At 42.1% G+C, this 20,272-nt stretch overlaps 1 protein-coding gene across 1 annotated transcript in view; it reads left to right on the top strand.

Annotated features, from left to right (window-relative positions):
- Positions 1–20,272, top strand: part of fgf24 (fibroblast growth factor 24) — a 97,062-nt gene that overhangs the window by 58,108 nt on the left and 18,682 nt on the right. Inside the window, exon 4 of the mRNA XM_073042101.1 lies at positions 16,962–17,068. Within this exon, the coding sequence (XP_072898202.1) occupies positions 16,962–17,068 (107 nt within the window). The remainder of the gene's footprint in view (positions 1–16,961; positions 17,069–20,272) is intronic.

The following is a 20,272-nucleotide window of genomic DNA, read 5'->3' as shown; positions in this document are numbered from 1 at the left end:
CAGTGGAATAACCCTGCTTGCATTTGCCCTACCCATAACCCTCATAATTTTGTGTATCTCTGTTTGTACGACTGGACCTAGACTTCTGAAATCGAGAAAGTGGAACTGCCCCAGTACAATGGCTTTTCCACTTTAAAACTCTCCCACACAGGTTTCCTGTTGTCATCAGACATGATTGACAGCCACCATTTCAAATCTCCCCATGTTCTCCTAGACTCCAGGGACTAAAGTCCTAACCTATTCAACCTTTCCCTGTAACTCAGGTCCTCAAGTCCCGGCAATGTCCTTGTAAAATTTCTCTGCACTCTTTTAATCTTGTAGTTATCTTTCCTGTAGGTAGTGACCAGAACTGCTCACAATTCTCCAAATTTGGCATCACTAATGTCTTACAGAATTTCAGAATAAGATTCAGGTTTAATATCACTGGCATATGTTGTGAAATTTGTGGTTTTGCGGCAGCAGTACATTGCAATAGGTAATAATAGAAACCATAAATTACAATAAGATGGATAGATAAATAAAAATAAATTAAATAAGTTGTGAAAAAAGAAATGGAAAAAAATTCCAATGAAGTGTACATGACCGTTCCAGAAATCTGCTGGCAGAGGGGAAGAAGCTGTTAATGGAACTTTGAGTGTAGGTCTTCAGGCTCCTGTACCTCCTCCTCGATGGTAACAAAGAGAAGAGGACATGTGCTGAGTGATTGGGGGGGGGGGGGTCATTCCTGCTGGGTGCTGACTGTTTGAAGCATCACCTTTTGAAGGTGTTCTTGAAGGTGGGAAGATTAGTGCCCATAATGGAACTGGCTGAAGTTACAACTTCCTGTGGATTTTTCTGATCCTGTGCAGTGGCCCCTCCATACCAGTTAGAATAACATCCCAACATAACATAACATCCCAACTCCTGTAAAATCCTTATTGACATAAACTTTTTTATTTTTCAATAAAGTAGCTCTAACAGTTACTGGAAGCAGGTTTCTTTCAGAGGCTTTGCAGATACTTACCTGGGAGACCAGGGCTGCAAACAGTAAGTTCTGAGCAAGCAGAGGACTTGCATTCGAAGAGCTCCCCACACCACAGTTTGATATTTCAAACTTTTACATTCAATACTCTTCTGTTTAATCAGCTCTGCTGTCCCTCACATTTAAACATTTCTTCCTCTAGATTGTTAATCTGACCAACCATTCTAGTTAGCCTCCTGCCCCCTTCTATCTATGACCTCAGTCACTGTACTGCACTGTGAACACTGTAACCCACCTTTCATACATTGTGAATAGTCAGTAACACACACAAAATGCTGGAGGAACTCGGCAGGTCAGGCAGCATCACTGGGAGTGAATAGATAGTTGACTTTAGAGCTGAGACTCTCTGTCAGGAATGGAAAAGGAAGGGGGAAGAAGCCTGGATAAGAAGGAGAATGGAGGAGAAGGTGGACAAGTTGGAAGGTAATAGATGAAGCCAGGTCAGTGCAGGGAGGGCAGATGAAGTGAGAAGCTGGTAGGTGATAGGTGGAAAAGGCGGAAGATTGGAGAAGAAGGAATATGACAGGAGAGGAGAGTGGCCAGGTGGAAAAGGGAAAGAGGAAGGGCACGAGGGGGAGGTGATAGGCAGCTGAGGGGAAGCGCTAAGAGGCCAGAGTGGGAAATAGAAGAAGGAACGGGGAGGAGGAAAAATATTACCGGAAGGAGAAATCATATTCGTGGTGTTGGAGGCTACCTGGATGGAATATGAGGTGTTGCTCCTCCAACCTGAGAGAGGCCTCATTGTGGCGGAAGAGTAGGCTGTGAGCTGACACGTTGGTATAGGAATGGGGATAGGAATTAAGTCGTTGGGCTATCGGGACATTCGCTTTCTGTGGATGAAGGGAAGGTGCTCAACAAAGTGATCCTCCTGATTGACGTCGGGAGTCACTGATCCAGAGGAGGCCGCATCGGGATCACCAGACACAACAGACAACCCCAGCAGACTGGCAGGTGAAGGACTGTCAGGGACACTGAATGGAGGTGAGGGAGGAGGTGAATGGACAAGGGAATCACAGAGGGAGCAACATGTGTGGAAAGCAGAGTAGGGGGAGGTACAGATGCGTTTGGTGGTAGGGTATTGTAAATACATGCAAGCATTTCTGTATTTATGCCCATTTTATTCCATACTCATACTTCTAATTTTATTTTTATATCATTCTTTATTCTTTAACATTGTTCAGTGTTGTTTTATTTAGTTGCATGTCACTCCAACACACTACAGCAAGTTCCTAATACTTGGAAACGTACATGGTGGATAAAGTTGATTCTTGATCCTGTCCTATTGGAGAGGAACATTTTCCACACAGCAAGCTCCCACAAGTAACAGCATGATTGTAATCAGAATCAGACTTCTTATCACTAACTTACAAAACATGACATTTCCTGTTTGGGGACAGCTTTATCATGCAAAGACATAAAAGTATTATGAATGATAAAATATTTAGTTTAAAACGTAAGGAATGACAATGAAGTGTTCATAGGTTCACAGACCATTCAGAAATCTGATGGCGGAGTGGAAGAAGCTGTTCCTAAAATATTTAGTGGGTATTTTCTGGGTCCTGTACCAACTCCCTGATGGTAGCAATGAGAAGAGGGTATATCCTGGGTGATAGGGACCTTTAAAGGTTGGTTTGCAGGTGCAGCAGGCTATCTAGAAGGCAAATGGAATGTTGGCCTTCATTGCTAGAGGGATTGAATTTAAGAGCAGGGAGAGTATGCTGCAACTGTGCAGGATACAGGTGAGGCTGCATCAACTGTGTGCAGTCTGGTCTCCTTAAGGAATAATATACTGGTTTTGGAAGCGGTGCAGAGGAGGTTCACCAGGTTGATTCCAGAGATGAGTGGGTTAGACTATGAGGAGAGATTGAGTCGCTTGGGACTGTACTCGCTGGAATTCAGAAGAATGAGAGGAGATCTTATAGAAACTTATAAAATTATGAAAGGGATAGATGAGATAGAGGCAGGAAAGTTGTTTCCACTGGTAGTTGAGACTAGAACCAGGGGACATAGCCTCAAGATTCGGGGAAGTAAATTTAGGATGGAGATGAGGAGGAACTGTCTTTCCCAGAGAGTGGTGAATCTGTGGTATTCTCTGCCCAATGAAGCAGTGGAGGCCACCTCAGTAAATATATTTAAGAGAAGGTTGGTTAGATTTTTGCATAGTGGGGGAATTAAGGGTTATGAGAAAAGGCAGATAGGTGAAGATGACTCCACGTTCAGATCAGCCATGATCTTATTAAATAGCAGAGCAGGCTCGACAGGCCAGATGGCCTACTCCTGCTCCTATTTCTTATGTTCTTCAAGATTCAAAAACTTTATTGTCATTCTAACCGTACATCAGCTCTGCAGGGCAGAATGAGACAGTGCTTCCCAGGAGCAGTGCAATCATAACATAACAAACGCAACACTAAATAATAAACATAACAATAAATAGTAAAACACAACAACCACATGTCAGTTAAAAACAAGTTATAAGTGTCCAGTGCAAGTTAAAAGTGTCCAAAGCAGAGTCAGGTAGAGAAGCTATTTAGCAGTCTGACTGCCTGTAGGAGGAAGCTGTTTAGTAGACTTGTGGTTTTAGTTTTGATGCTCCTGTAACGTTTACCTGATGGCAGAAGAGCAAACAGTTCATGGAGAGGGTGTGAGGGGTCTTTAATGATATACCGTGTCTTCTGGAGGCATCGACTCTGAAAGAGGTCTCGGACAGAAGGTAGGGAGACCCCAATAACCTTCTCTGCTCCCCTAACCACCCTCTGCAATGCTTTTTTGTTGGCAGCACTGAAGCTGGAGTACCAGGTTGTGATGCAAAAGGTCAGCACACTTTCAACCACGCCTCTGTAGAATGGAGTTAAGATGTTAGTGGGGAGTGATGCTTGTTTAAGCTTCCTCAAAAAGTTCAATCTCTGCTGGGCTTGTTTCACAATCCCAGTGGTGTTCCTGGACCAGGTGAGATTGTCCGAGATCTCACCTGGTTGAGATCTCTTATGATCTCAATGACGGATACTGCCTTTTTGAGGCATCACCTTTTGAAGATGTCCTCAATTCTGGGGACGTTAGTGCCCGTGATGGAGCCAGTGGAGTTTACAAACACTGCATTGGGAAATAAAACTAATGCTCACCCTGATGAATTCCTCCACAGATTATTTTAATTTAGACATACAGCACGGCAACAGACCTGATATGTTTTGTAACTTTAAAACATTGAACTAATTCAAAGAAGACATGGGAGTCCGAATTACGGGTGTAACTTCACCTTCACTTTAAGCGATGTGCGCACATATCACATGGTAGCGTGAATACATATACAATTAACGTATTTTTATATATAACCCGTAATTATTATTTAATGAAACAAGACAGCTTAATCAACCAATATTACTCAAATATATCTGTAATATTAAATACACAACAAGACCTTCTGGCCCAACGACACCCATGTGACTGGGAGGAAACTGGAGCACCGTAAGGAAATACATGTGGTCACAAGGAGAATGTACAAACTCCTTATAGGAAGCAACAGAATTGAAACTGGGTCACTGGCACTGTAATAGCACAACACTCGTGTGCCACCTCTTAATTTTTTTTGCTCCAGAATCCAGCATTTGATGTCTCTATTAATTTGCTAATTTCAAGTTCAAGTTCAGTTTATTGTCATTCAACTGTATACCCCCAAACGAAACAATGTTCCTCAAGACCCAGGTGCAGAACACAGTGCATATGACTCAAACACAACACAAAGTAATATTACCACAAATAAATTAACAGATAATAACGCGCACGTGCAGTACAAGTATAAAAAGAGAACCTATGTGCGCTTCATACGCGATGGTGGTGGCAGGAGTTGAGTCGCCTTATGGCCTGGAGGAAGAAGCTGCTTCCCATCCTAACAGTTCATGTCATAATGTTATGGAGCCTCCTGCCTGATGGCAGGGGGTGAAAGAGCTTGTTGGACAGGTGGGAGGGACCACTGACAATGCTAACAGCTCCTGATAAATATTTCTAATGAGTGGAAGCGAGTTTTGATGATCCTCTGAACAGTCTTTGCAATCCTTTGTAGGGACTTGTGGTCAGATACCTTTTGATAATTGGGTAATATTTCCTTTGACTAACTTTACTTTTTTTACATTCACTGCTAATTTGTTTCTTTTCTCTGCTTTAACCCCCTCTAATCGTACACATTTAGCCAGGTAATCCTTGTTTCTTTCTGTTATACCACTACAATAGACTAACTTAGCTCTCTACTTTTTTAGTAGAAATTGACATTCAGTCTACTGTTTTCAAATTTGGCATTGATGAGATTTTTATAGCTAGGAGATATGGGATAAAGTGTTCAGATAGGAAACAGCCCTAATTAATTTCAAATTTGAGTTCAAGCTTATTGTCATTCAACAATACACACATACACAGCTAAACGAAACCATTCCTCTGGGGCCAAGGTACACACTATGGTACCGTGGTTGCATAGCAGTTAACGTGACATGTTTACAGCTCAGGGCATCAAAGTTCAGAGTTAATTCCATCATCCTCTGTAAGAAAGTTCAAGTTTATTGTCATTCATGTGTACAACTAAATGAAACATTGGCCTTCTGCAAAATATAGAACACTTACACACCTCGTTACTGCTGTAGTCTAGCAGTTAGCACGATGCTTTTACAGTTTGGAGTTCAACATCGGCATCCTCGGTGAGGAAGTTTGTACATTGTGTCCATGGGTTTCCTCCGGGTGCTCTGCATTCCTCCCACAATCCAAAGACATTCTGGTCAGTCGATAAATTGTCCTGTGATTAGGCTTGCTTTTAATCAGTGCGTTGCTGGGCGGTGTGGGTCAGTGGGTGGAAGGGCACTGTAGCTCTAAATAAAAACATAGTCACACACAGTATAGTTACAATCCAAGGAACAACGCTTTACAGCACCAGCGACAGGGGTTCAATTCCTGCCGCTGCCTGTAAGGATTTGTGCGTTCCTCTCTGTGAAGCCCGTGGGTTTCCTCTGAGTGCTCCAGTTTCCTCCCATAGTCCAAAGGCGGACCAGTTGATAGGTTAACTAGTCATTGTAAATTGTCCTGCAATTAGGCGAAGATTAAATCGGTTGCTAGCTGGGCGGTGCGGCTCGAAGGGGCAGATGGGCCTATTCCACACAGTATCTCAACATATAAATTAAATATCAATGCAAATCCCTGACTGACAAGGCCTGAAGATCGACAGTAACAGTAACACTTTATTCTGTATTCTGTTAACACTTTTCCCTCAATGCACTGATGTGATGAAATTATCTGTATGGACGGCACACAAAACAAAGTTTTTCACTGTACCTCGGTACATGTGACAATAATAACTGATTTACCATCCAAGCAGAGACAAGTTGGGCCAAAGGGCCTGTTTCCATGTTGTGATATTCAATGACACCAACAGGCTTCAGAATACGACTCACATTGACTCTATTCTATTTCTTCATTTCCTTGTAAATGCCTATAAGAAATCAGATCTCAGAACAGTGTATGGTGACATATATGTACTTTGTTAATAAATTTGGGGCAACAAGGTAGTGTAGTGATTAGCTCAAAGTTTTACCGTACAGTCGACCAGGTTCGATTCCCGCTGCTGCCTGTAAGGAGTTTGTACGTTCTCCCCATGACCATGTGAGTTTCCTCCGGATGCTCCAGTTTCCTCCCACAATCCAAAGACGTACTGGTTGATAGGATGATTGGTCATTGTAAATTGTCCTGTAATTCAGTTAAATCAGGGGATACACGAGGTCCTTTCAGTTAGTCCTGACGGAGGGTCTCAGCCCGAGACGTTGACAGTGCTTCTTCCTATAGATGCTGCCTGGCCTGTGTTCCACCAGCATTTTGTGTGTGTTGCTGAAATCAGGGGATAGCTGGGTGGCGCAGCTCAGAACACTGGAAGGGCCTATTCTGCACTATATCTAAATAGACATTGAACCCATTGAACACTACCTCACTGCTGTTTTTTATTTCTGTTTTTGCACTAATTATTTAACTATTTAATATATATATAATTTACTATAATTCAGTTTTTTGCTATATATGTATTGCATTGAACTGCTGCCTTCAAGTTAACAAATTTTGCAACACGTTCTAGTGATATTAAACCTGATTCTGAAAATTTACTCCAAACTCCGAACTCTGAAGGTTGAATGGACTACTCTGGTTCCTGTGACCCCAGTGTACAGACAGCATGGAAGCAATTGAAGGAGCGATGTGGGTAAACTCCATTCCTCAATAGCAGGTCAATTGTTTGACGTACTTAAAGAGATTCGCTCTTTTGCTCATAATGCACAGTCAGCACTTTGAAGTGCCAGTGCGTTCTTTGATCCCGTCAGATTACGAGTCACCCTGCCCCAATAATGTCACATCAGTGCTCAGTGAATGACTCAACAGAATCAGTGTGGAACCATGTGCTGAGAGAGGCGTGTGCACCCTTTTCATTTGTGTACATAGAGCTCTTTATATTTACATTGGGCTAATCAGTCTTGTTGTGTAAACACATGCCCTGGTGAATTAAGTAGGTCAATAGTATGGTAGCACTTTAGGGCTTCTTAAAAGGAAATCTATTTTCCTGATAGCCGTGTATAACTTACTTTCCTGCCCGCTTCCCCTGAAAGCGGCCCGTGATTTCAGCGGCATTGTTTTCTAGAGAATCTCCTGCTCACAGCCCTCGGCTTATGAAGCAAGATCTGCTGATTCCACCCGTAAAACAAACACACACACACACACACACACACACACACACACACACACACACACACACACACACACACACACACACACACACACACACACACACACACACACACACACACACACACACACACACACACACACACACACACACACTTTTTCCCAGGGTGGAATTAGTTAATACAAGGGGCCGTAATTTTCAGAATGAGAATCAGGTTTAATATCACCGGCATATGTTGTGAAATTTGTTGTCTTTGCAGCAGCAGTACAATAAAATACATTATAATAGAAAAAAAATCTGTGAAACTGTGAATTACAGTGAGTGTATATATATATATAGTAAATAGTTAAATTAAATAAGTGGTGTAAAACAGAAATAAAAAAGTAGTGAGGTAGTGTTCATGGTTCAATGTCCATTTGGAAATCGGATGGTAGAAAGAATTGTGGAGTGCATGCCTTCGGGCTCCTGTACCTCCTCCCTGACGGTAACAATGAGAACAAGGCATGACCTGGGTGATGGAAGTCCTTAATGATGGACATCACCTTTATGAGGGATTGCTCCTTGAAGATATCCTGGGTATTACAGAGGATGGTACTCATGATGGAGCTGACTAAGTTTACAACTCTCTGCAGCTGATTTCGATCCTGTACAGTAGCTGCAGCACACCCCCCCCCCCCACCGACATACCAGGCGGTGATGCAGCCAGTTAGAAAGCTCTCCATGGTACATTTGTAGAAATTCACGACGAGTGTCCTTCTCTTCAAACTCCTAATAAAATATAGCCACTGTCATGCCTCCTTTGTGGTGGCATTGATATGTTAAATCCAGGTTAGATCCTTGACACTCAGGAACTTGAAGCTGTAAAGAGATTGGCAAAATCTATAAGGGTAATATCAGAGGTAGGTTTTTAACACAGAGAGTGCTGGGTACATGGAACACCCTGCCTGCCAGGGGTGGTGGTAGAGGCACATACATTAGAGTCATTTAAGAGATTCTTCCAAAGGCACATGGATGACAGAACAACGGAGAGCTATGAGGGAGGGAAGGGTTAAAACAGCATGGCCTTTAGAGTGCAGTGCTCCTCCAGGTTAAATAACCTCATTCCAAAACCTATGGACCCACTTTGAAGGACTCTATCACTCATGTTATCAATATTTATGATTATATTATATATTTATTTATTATATATTTTTCTTTTTCTGCATCTTGCACAGATGGCTGCATTTTGCACATTGGTTGTTTGTCCTTCTGTGTCGTGGTGCTGTTTATCATTGATTCTATCATAGTTACTGTGAATGCCTGCAAGAAAATCAATCTCAGGGTGGTATGTGGTGGCATAATAAATTTACTTTGAACGTTGAACCTTTGAGCTACGAGACCCCGAACGCTGACCATTGCCAGGCTCCCTGTGACAGCTGTGTGCAGTGCAAGTGCAGAGCAGCCAGTACTTGGCCGTTTACAGTGCGAGAGGCATGCATACCGCTTCAGCAGTTAACCGTGCTGTTTAGCTAGTGAGAACTCAGTACAGAAACTAGTATGTAACCAACTTGACCACAGGCGCTTGTGGAGGACACTGTGATTTCTCATCTTGGCACGGCGGCTAAGAGGTCACTTCAAGCTTAGGGTCTTCCAAGCCAAACACTGGAGCTTGGGCCACTGCAATGAGAAATTCCACAGCTCCATATTCTTGAGAAGGGAGGGTTACAGGGCCATACGAAGGAAGTGGAGGGCGAATAGGGCTAACGATGAGCTTTCTTTGTCACACATACGTCGAAACTTACAGTGAAGTGCATCGTTTTCTGTCAAATCAAATCAGCAAAGATTGTGCTTGGGGCTGCTGGCAAATGTCACCACACAGCAAGTGCACAACTCACAAACCCTAACCGTACGCCTTTGAAATGTGGGGGGAAACTGGAGCACTGGATGAAATGGGAGAATGTACAAACTCCTTACAGACAGCAGTGGGAATTGAACCCCAATCTTACTGTGTTGCCCCCTCCGTGCTATCAAGCTGCCCTTTGGGTTGATGTATTTGGCAGCTCAGAAATAAGGCTTATTCAAAATAGGGGGCACGAAAACCTGCAAATACAGATAGAGAGCAACACACAAAAGACTGGAAGAACTCAGCAGGTCAGGCAGCATCTGTGGAGGGAAATGGACAAATGATGATTTGGATTGAGAGCCTTCATCACGATTGCAATATAGAGGGGGAGGGACCCAAGATAAAGAGGAGGAAGGGGTTGAGCAAGCGCAAGCAGGTGATAGATGGATCTCTGAGGAAGGTCACCTTACTGCGGTGGGGAGGCTTGCGAGTTGCTGAGATCCTGAGAGTGGTGCTGAGCAGAGGTCAGCATGCTGATAAGGTCAAGTGGGAGGTTCTGGAGAATGATCCAACCAGGACCTCAATGGTGGAGCTGATGGAACATGAGGACACATTACAACACAGTGAAGGTGGAGGAAGGCTGCAGCAGTGAAGGGTCCCCAGTCGTCTTACACTCCATACCACTGGATCCTGACCCTGATCTATTAAGGACCGTGTGGTGACTGCCCATGCAACAGTCCCCACAATAAACAAAGTCACGCAGTGTAACATGCTGGATTATGTGGACCCCAGATCGGCCTTTACAGCCACCAATAGACACCCCCTTAGGAGGACATCTTACTCGACTTAGGTGATCACATCACTACTGAGTGGGACTGGTGTTAGAAGGTGAGAGGTGGAAGTGACAAAGGCCTGAAGATGATGGACTCTGCAGGAAAGCAAGATGGAGCATGGAATGTGGAACAAGGGGTGGTTGGAGGGAAATGGAGGTGGGGCGAGTGGACTCAGTGGGAGGAATACGTGGCTGATGGGCAGATGGAGGGGTCTGGCTGATGACAGTGGGTAGATCACAAGGAGAGAGGAAGGAGACAGAGAGTGGGCAGGCTACCTGGAGTTGGAGAATTCAATGTTCATGCCACCAAGATGGTGACTCATCACCACTATGTACCATGTCATATGACATGGGCAATCATTGTCTTCCCATGACTGTAATTGTTCTTGGCAAATTTTTCTACAGAAGTAATTGCCTTCTTCTGAGCAGCGACCTTATAAGATTGGTGACCCCAGCCTTATCAATATTCTTCAGAGATTGTCTATCTGGCGTCAATGGTCGCATAACCAGGACTTGTGATCTGCACCAGCTGCTCATACGACCATTCACCATCTGCTCCCATGGATTCACGTGACCCTGGTCAGGGGAGGTGTGTCTAAGCAAGGGTGACCTGCAGGCTAGCAGAGTGAAGGAGTGCCTCACATCTCCTTTGGTAGAGATGTATCTCCACCCAAAGGTGCAGACTATCTAGGCAGAAAATAAGGTGTTGATCCTCTAAACTGAAGGGTCTCAGCCCAAAACATTGACTGTACTCTTTTCCATAGATGCTGCCTGGCCTACTGAGTTCCTCCAGCATTTTGTGTGTGTTGTTGTTCCTCTAGGCTGCGTTTAGCTTCATCTTGGCAGTGGACGAGCAGATTCAGAAAGGTGTCCTTGCACCGTCCTGAATATCTGGTTCAGAATAGATATAATGTAAGGAGGGGTAACCAGGGTGTCTATTACGTGATCCTGCCTTTATGTAGCCTAGTATAGAAGTCATGAGGATCTCAGACAGGGTGAATGTTCACAGTCTTTTTCTCCAATGTTTGAGAATCAGGTGAAAGGGGAGAGATTTAATAGGAATCTCAGGGGCAACTGTTCCACCAAGAGGGCGGTCAGTATGTGGAATGAGGAAGTGGTTGAGGCAGATACATTAAAGACATTACCCAGTCCATCCCGGGTAAAGCCCGCCCAACCATTGAGCACATCTGCATAAAACTTTGTCGTAGGAAAGCAGCATCCATCATCAGAGACCCCCACAAGCCAGGTCGTGCTCTCTTCTTGCTGCTGCCATCAGGTAGAAGGTTCAAGAGCCTCAGGACTTGCACCACCAGGTTCAAAAACAGTTACCACCCCTCAACCATCAGGCTGTTGAATAAAAGGGGATAGCTACACTCACTGGCTATTCATTGAAATGTTCCCACGACCAATGATCTCATTTTAAGGACTTTTTATCTCATTATCTCATGTTCTTGTTATTTATTGCTATTTATTTATATTTGCATTTGCAGAGTTTGTTGTCTTCTGCACTCTGGTTGATCTTTCATTGATCCTGTTATAGTTACTATTCTATAGATTTGCTGAGTATGCCGCAGGAAAATGAATCTCAGGGTCGTGTGTGGTGATGTACTGTAAATAAAATTTAATAAAATTTACTTTGAACATTGACCTTTCAACTTCATGAATTCCTTAAAGAATACTTTGTTTCAGTGAGAGAGACTTTGATGTTAGGGATTAGGGACAGGCAGCATGGCTTTGTGAGGGGATGTCATGTCTCATGAATCTGACTGAGTTGTTTGAGGATGTGACAAGGCACATTGGTGAAGGTAGAGTAGTGGATGTAGTGTATATGAATTACAGTAAGGCATTTTATAAGGTTCCCCATGATAGACATTCAAAAGTCAGGAGGCATAGGATCCAGGGAAACTTAGCAGTGTGGATACAGAGTTCACTTGCCCACAGAAGGCAGAGGGTGGTAGTAGATGGAGCATATTCTGCCTGGGCTTTCCTCCAACCACCTTAAAATTATGCTCTCTCATATTTCGCATTTTCACTCTTTGAGAAGATCTCTGGCTATCTATTACTTGATCTATGCCTCTAATCATCTTGTTCACATCTATCAAATCATCTCTCGTCCTCCAGTCCAAAGCGAAAAGCCCTACCTCACTCAACCTATCCTCATAAGACATGCTCTCTAATCCAGGCAGTATCCTGTTAAATCTCTGTACCTTCTTTAATGAGGCAAACAGAACTGAACACAAAAAAAAACTATCTTCTCAATGTATTTTAACATAATTTATTAGCCTGACTAATTTCAATTCTATTTGTCCAGATTTAGAAATGCTGCTTTGATGCTCCACAATTACTACGTACATTTTGGGGCTAAAAATTTTCTTTACAAGTTTAGGAGAATAATTTGGAAACACCTTTACAAAGCAGTTTGGTTTATAATCAGTGCCCACCCAGTTAATTCTTTCAGTTAACCTGTCGTCTAAAAAAGTCTCCAATTTCGACCTTTCCTGCAATTAGCTTGTAATAACATATACTTACGGTGTGTTGATGGTTTAACAAAAACAAGTCGGAGATTTCAGAGGGGCAGAAGGAGGCGGAGTGGGGGGGGGGGGGGTAGTCAGAATATCAAAAGCACACTGGAAGAAACCTGAGCTGTCATCAAAGAGATAAACAGAGGAGATGATTTGGTAGAGTAGAGGGGTTTGAGATGTGGAGGTAATTATAAAAGACATGCTACACTTTTTCAAAGAAGGGAAGAGAATTCCTTCCAGTAGTCTACCCATTAAATGCAAAAAAGCAGTGGTAATGCTGTTGGACTGGAATCAGGGAATGTAACTGTCAACAGAAAGAGACACAAGTTCAATTCCCAACACAGGCATTGGGAATTTGAATTCAGGAAAATAAAGATTATATTTTCAATAGTATGCCTTTGTTTGTTTACCTATCCATCTTCTATCTATCTATCTATCTATCTACCTGTCTATCCATCCATCTATCTATCCATCTCTCTATCTACCTATCTGTCTATATTTATTCACTTGTTTGTTTATTCGCACACTGTCTTCTTTTGCACATTGGTTGTTGGCTCGTTGTTGTTGTGTGTGGTCTTTCATTGATTCTGTCGTGTTTCTTTGTATCTACACTGAATACCCACGAGAAAATAAATCTCAGGGTAGTATATGGTGACATATATGGACTTTGATAATACATTTACTTTGAACTATGAGATTAAAGATTAAAGATTAGTCATAGAAAAGTACATCACAGAAGCAGTCCCTTTGGTCCATCTAGTCTGTGCTGAACCACTTAAATTGCCAATTAAGCTTTACTTGCCGGACCAGATGGTTTTGTTTAATTTGGCATCACAGTTGGTATAGACATGATGGCTGAACAGTCTGTTCCTGTGCTGTATTGTTATATATTCTATGCTAAAAGCTCTTTCGAGTCAAATGTCGGTCTTCTGTAAAGTCCTTCAATTGCCACTTTGATCATTAATGAAGGGTAGCTTTATTCACCACATGTACATCGGGAGCATCAAAACATACAGTGAAATATGTCGTGTTCGTCAATGACCAGCACAGTGTGAGGATGTGTTGGGGGCAGCCCGCAAGCATTGGCATGCTTCTGGTGCCAACATAGCATACCCAGAGCTTACTAACCCAGACCCGTACGTCTTTGGAATGTGGCGGAAACCCATGTGGTCATGGGGGGAGCATACAAACTGCGTAGATATAGTGGTGGGAATTGAACCTGGGTCCCTGGAGCTTACGTCTTTATGCGAACCACTATGCCACCCATAAATACATTAAATAATTAGATTATAAATTTAATAATAGATATTTCACCGCGGCTGTCCATAATGAGCTTGTATGTTCTCCACGTGACTACGTGCGTTCCCTCCGGGTGTGCCAATTTCCTCCCAAAGTCCAATGATTTTGCTAGGTTAATTGGTCAGTGTAAATTGTCCTGGGATTAGGCTAGGGTTAGAGTGGGGGATTTCTGGGCTGTGAGGCTTGAAGGGCCAGAAAGGTCTATTCCACACTGTATCTCAATAAGTAAATAAATTGTATATAAAATGGCACAATTACTGTAAAACGGAAAACCCATCTGCCACATTAAATAACACAAGAGATTCTGCAGATGCTGGAAATCCTGAGGAATGCACACAAAATGATGAAGACAATCAGCAGGTCAGGCGGCATCTACGGAGGGAAATAAATAGCTGACCTTTCGGGCCGAGACCTTTCATCAGGACTGGGAAGGAGGAAGGGGTCAGAAACCAGAATAAGAAGGTGGGCGGGGGAAGGACAACAGGCTGGCAGGTGATAGGTGAGACGAGGAGAGGGAGAAGGTGGGTGCATGAGTGGAGGGGGGGGTGAAGTAAGAAGCAGGGAGGTGATAGGAGGAAAAGATATAGAGCTGAAGAAGAGGGAATCTGATAGCATAGGAAAGTGGGCCATGGAAGAAAGGGAAGGAGGGGGGAAGCAGAGGCAAGTGTTGGGGCAAGTGAGGACAAGAGAAGGGAAGAGGGTAACCAAGTTCGTTTATTGTGATCCACTCAGCAAATGACAGGTGCCGAATAAATGAAACCTCTTTGTTAGAGAACTCCTCAAAAATGCATTGATTGCTCATCCCAGGCGGACATTGTTCACATGCTCCTTCATTATTTACTTAAACCAAATAAATTGCAGTTTAAGAGCATTAAGTGCCTCAGCTAAATAAAGAAGTGCTGATAATTTTCCTGGAAAGGGTTGGTATTGTGTAGATAGTTCCATGTACCGCTGGTTTTCTAGGCTTATTGGATGTAAAATCATAGAGTCATACAGCGAGAAAGCAAGCCCTTCAGCTAACTCGTTAGTGCCCACCAAGTTAGTTCCATTTACCCTCATTTGCCCCATCTACCTCTGAAATGTCCCTATCCTTGTACCTATCCAAATGTCTTCTAAACATTGTTATTATACCACTTCCTCTGGCAGCTCGTTCCATGTACCGACCACTCTATGTGTGTAATGGTTGCCCCTCCAGTCCCTTTTAAACCTTTCACAAACCTATGCCCTTTAGTATTTAGTACCCGTTCTTGGAATTGGATAGTAAACCCAATTCTGATTCTGAATCATAAGACGCAAAAGTATGAGAATACAAATACCAACTGGCTCAGAGACATCTTCCATCCTCCTGTTATCAAACTCCTGAACGGACAATAAAAATCAACTCCTGATTTCCTGCTGTAAGGAATTTGTACGTTCTCCCCATGGGTTTCCTCCAGTTTCAGCCCACATTCCAAAGGAGTGTGGGTCTGTAGGTTAGTTGGCCACATGGCTGTAATTCGGCTTCACAGGCTCGTTGGGCCAGAAGGGCTTGTTACTGTGGTGTATCTCTAAATAAAAATAAAATACCGGTAACTAAAAATCTTTCTATCCACAGCACCTCATGTACCCTTTACATTTTATCTGTACCCTTTACATTACATCTGTAATTGTAACACGATATTCTACATTCTGGCTTTTTTTCCCCTTTTGTACTCATTTAATGTACTTAATGTATGGAATGGTCCGTCTGGATTCACTAAACAAAGTCTTTTCACTGTGTCGGATTCTAGTGTTTAAATCTGAGATTCTTATCAAAGTCAGGAATGAGGTACAAAACTTGCTGTTGTTTTATTAAGAGTTGATAGAACAAAGAGAACAGAAACAGAACAGCGACGGGGGAGTCACTACTATTTCAGGAAGAGAGGAACTAAGGATGGTGACGAGTTTATAACAGCTATTTTTATACACAAAGACAAGATTTACAAACTCACTCTCCATTCCAGATTGACAAATACAGTGCTGGACATGGAGATAATTGATTTTTAAATAGCAAAGAAAATGACAATTAAAAGTAAACAGTGAGGTAATTAACGTACTCAGGAATGAAGATTGTTGTCATTTGATCAACTAGACTTTTGTACAGTTCAATCTGATCATTAGGTGTTAGCTGGTGAGATAATTAGTTTACTAGTGAGGTGGGCTTCATTTGCGTGGTTGGGTACAAAATGGATGAGACTCAATAAGATTGCCGGGGACCTAGAACAAGTGGGTGGCATGTTAGCATGATGGTTAGTGTACTGCTATTTGAGCCGCCAGTGCCTCGAATTCAATTCTGCTGCTGCCTGTAAGGAGTTTACACGTTCTCCCTGTGACCACCTGGGTTTCCTCCAGGTGCTCCGGTTCCCTCCCACATTCTAAAAATGTATGGGTTAGTAGGTTCATTGGGCAGTGTGGGCTTATTGGCTGGGAAGAGCCTGTGGCCACTACATCTCCTAAATAAAAAAAAAAGAATTAATAATAGAATCATTTGTTCACTCGTTATGCACCATGTCATATCACATGAGGGCTCGTCTTCCCATGAACATGATAGTTCTTGGCAATTTTTTCTACAGAAGTGGTTTGCCATTGCCTTTTTCCTGGCAGTGTGAATGGAATAGAGAGGCTATTAGTGGCATGCTTGTCCATGGGATAATAAGGATACACAGATCCATGATTTAGTGGACCAGGATCCATGCCTCAATCCTTCCTCTTCTTATTCCACAATTTTTCTTCCCTTCCCATTCCAGCTCTTCTGGTGGTGGAGACGGACACCTTCGGCAGTCACGTAAGGATCAAGGGAAAAGAGACGGGACATTACATCTGCATGAGCAAACGTGGGAAGATTCTCGGCAAGGTAATGGCTTTCATTTGAGACCTGGGCTCAGTAAATACCAATAACTTGTCTTACTGCAATGAACTATCCTGCTGGAGTCAGAATTGATTTATGGTCTCTGCCTCATTTGCTCCCAGACACTGGAAACACATTTATAAAGGCATCAGTTCAATAGGTGTCAACTATGACTTAGTGGACAGCATTTCTGTCTCTGTATCAGAAGACATTGGGCATAATCAATAGGACTAGACTATAAAAGCAAGGATGTGATGCTGAGGCTTTATAAGGCATTGGCCAGACCATATTTCAAAGTTCAAGGTCCAATGTAAATTTGTTATCAAAGTACATATCGGAGATTCATTTTCTTGCGGACATACTCATAATAGAATCAATAGAAGACCCCACCAACAGGGCAGGCAACCAGCATGCAAAAGACAGCAAACTGTGCAAATACCAAAAAAGAAAGAAAAATAAATAAATATACAAGCAATAAATATCGAGAACATGAGATGAAGAGTCCTTGAAAGTGAGTCCATTGTTTATGGGAACAGTTCAGTGATGGGGCAAATGAAGTTGAATGAAGTTATCCCCTGATGGTTGAGGAGTAATAACTGCTCCTGAACCTGGTGGTATGAGTCCTGAGGCTCCTGTATCTTATTCCTGAGGACAGCAGTGAGAAGGGACCATGGCCTAGGTGGTTGGGGTCCTTTACGATGGATGCCACTTTCTTGCAGCAATGTTTCATGTAGATATACCCAATGATGGGGAGGGCTTTACCCATGATGGACTGGGCTGTATCCATTACTTTTTGTAGGATTTTCCATTCAAGAGCATTGATATTTCCATACCAGGCTGTGATTTAGCCAGGCAATATACTCTCCACTAGACATCTATAGCTAAGTTTGTCAAAGTTTTAGATGTAATGTGAAATCTTCATGGAACTTCATAAAAGTGCTTTCTTCGTAATTGCAGTTACGTGCTAGGTCTTCTGAAATGATAATGTCAAGGAATTTAATGATGCTGACCCTCTCCACTTCTGTTCCCCCAGTGGGAACTGGCTCATGGACCTCTGGTTTCCTCTCCTGACGTCAACTATCAGCCCTCTTGGTCTTGCTGCCATTGAGTGAGAAGTAGTTGCTGTGGCACCACTCAGCCAGATTTTCAATCTCTCTCCAATATGCTGAACTTTGATTTGGCCAACGACAATGGTGTCATCATCAAACTTAAATGTGGGATGGGAGCTGTGCTTAGCCTCACAGTCACAAGTGTAAAGCAAGTAGACAAGCCTTGTGGTGCACCTGTCTGATGGAGATTGTGGAGGATATGTTGTTGACAGACCAAATTACCGGAGGTCTGCAAGTGCAGAAATTGAGGATCCAATCACACAAGGAGATATTGGCGTCAAGGTCTAAACACTTATTGATTAGTTTTGAGGGATGATAGTGGTGTCTCAGAAAGACAGTGTCCATTATCAAAGACCTCCAGCACCCAGGGCATGCATTTTTCTCATTGTTACCATCAGGTAGGAGATACAGAAGCCTGAAGGCACACACTCAGCGATTCAGGAACAGCTTCTTCCTCTCTACCATCCGATTCCTAAATGGACTTTGAAGCTTTGGACACTACCTCACTTTTTTAATATATAGTATTTGTCTTTACACATTTTTAATAATCTTTTTCCTTTTCAATCTTTTTATTAATATCAACATATTAAAAATAGCAAATATTAACACAATTATTGGGATTACATTGTTAATAGTTAACATAAATAAATATGTACTCAATTGATACAAAGGAATTAAGCCTCCCAAAATCATACAAAATACAAATATGGTGTATACAGAGCAAAAAAATGAAATAACAAATAGAAAAAAGAAGAAAAATTATATATATATATATATACTCCCAAAAAAACTAATCTATCCAAAACTAACCAAAAACTTTAAAAAAAGAAAAAGAAAAAGAAACATGGGCTGTTTATAATATCTAAAAAAAGAACTATAAGTGTCATCAACTCCAATCTTCTCTACATGTATAGGACAAGAAGAAAAAAAGAAATGGGTTTGGAAAAGGTCAAATAACATCATGTGAAAATGTTGAATTAATGGCCTCCAAGTCTTTTCAAATTTAATAGAAGGATCATATATAATGCTTCTAATTTTTTCTAAGTTTAAACATAGCATAGTTTGAGAGAACCAATGAAATGTGGTTAGAGGGTTGATCTCTTTCCAATTCAACAAAATAGATCTTTTAGCCATTAATGTAAGAAATGCAATCATCCTACAAGCTGAAGGGGTTAAATAATTTGGCTCTATCATTGATAGACCAAAAATTGCAGTAATAGGATGAGGTTGTAAATCAATACTCAATACCGTTGAAATAATATCGAAGATATCTTTCCAGTAATTTTTCAAAGATGGACATGACCGAAACATATGAGTTAGAGAGGCTGTCTCAGAGTGACATCTATCAAATATAGGATATATATGGGAATAATAATGAGCTAATTTATCCGTGGACATATGGGCACTATGCACTACCTTACAGACAGACAGACAGGCAGATATACTTTATTGATCCCGAGGGAAATTGGGTTTTGTTACAGTCGCACCAACCAAGAATAGTGTAGAAATATAGCAATATAAAACCATAAATAATTAAATAATAATAAGTTAATCATGCCAAGTTGAAATAAGTCCAGGACCAGCCTATTGGCTCAGGGTGTCTGACACTCTGAGGGAGGAGTTGTAAAGTTTGATGGCCACAGGCAGGAATGACTTCCTATGATGCTGTGTTGCATCTCAGTGGAATGAGTCTCTGGCTGAATGTACTCCTGTGCCTAACCAGTACATTATGGAGTGGATGGGAGACATTGTCCAAGATGGCATGCAACTTGGACAGCATCCTCTTTTTCGACACCACCATCAGAGAGTCCAGTTCCACCCCCACAACGTCACTAGCCTTACGAATGTTTGGAACATATAGAGGATGAGTTAACTAATTGAAGAACTTTTTCCCATTTTTCAATAGGTAAAGTAAGCTTAAGTTCTCTTTCCCAATCATTCTTAATTTTATTAGACACGTCTCGACGTATCTATTCAATATCTAATCTATTCAATATACGTAATTGATTTACCTGTTTATTTATTATGGTTTTTTTTTCACTCTACCTGCTGGATTATGTGTTGCATTGAACTGCTGCTGCTAAGTTAAGAAATTTCATGT

This window comes from Hemitrygon akajei, chromosome 4 (genome assembly GCF_048418815.1).
Source record: "Hemitrygon akajei chromosome 4, sHemAka1.3, whole genome shotgun sequence".
Taxonomy (NCBI): Eukaryota; Metazoa; Chordata; class Chondrichthyes; order Myliobatiformes; family Dasyatidae; genus Hemitrygon; species Hemitrygon akajei.
Note: the sequence above shows the minus strand (reverse complement) of the source record. Positions and strands in the feature narration are given on the sequence as shown.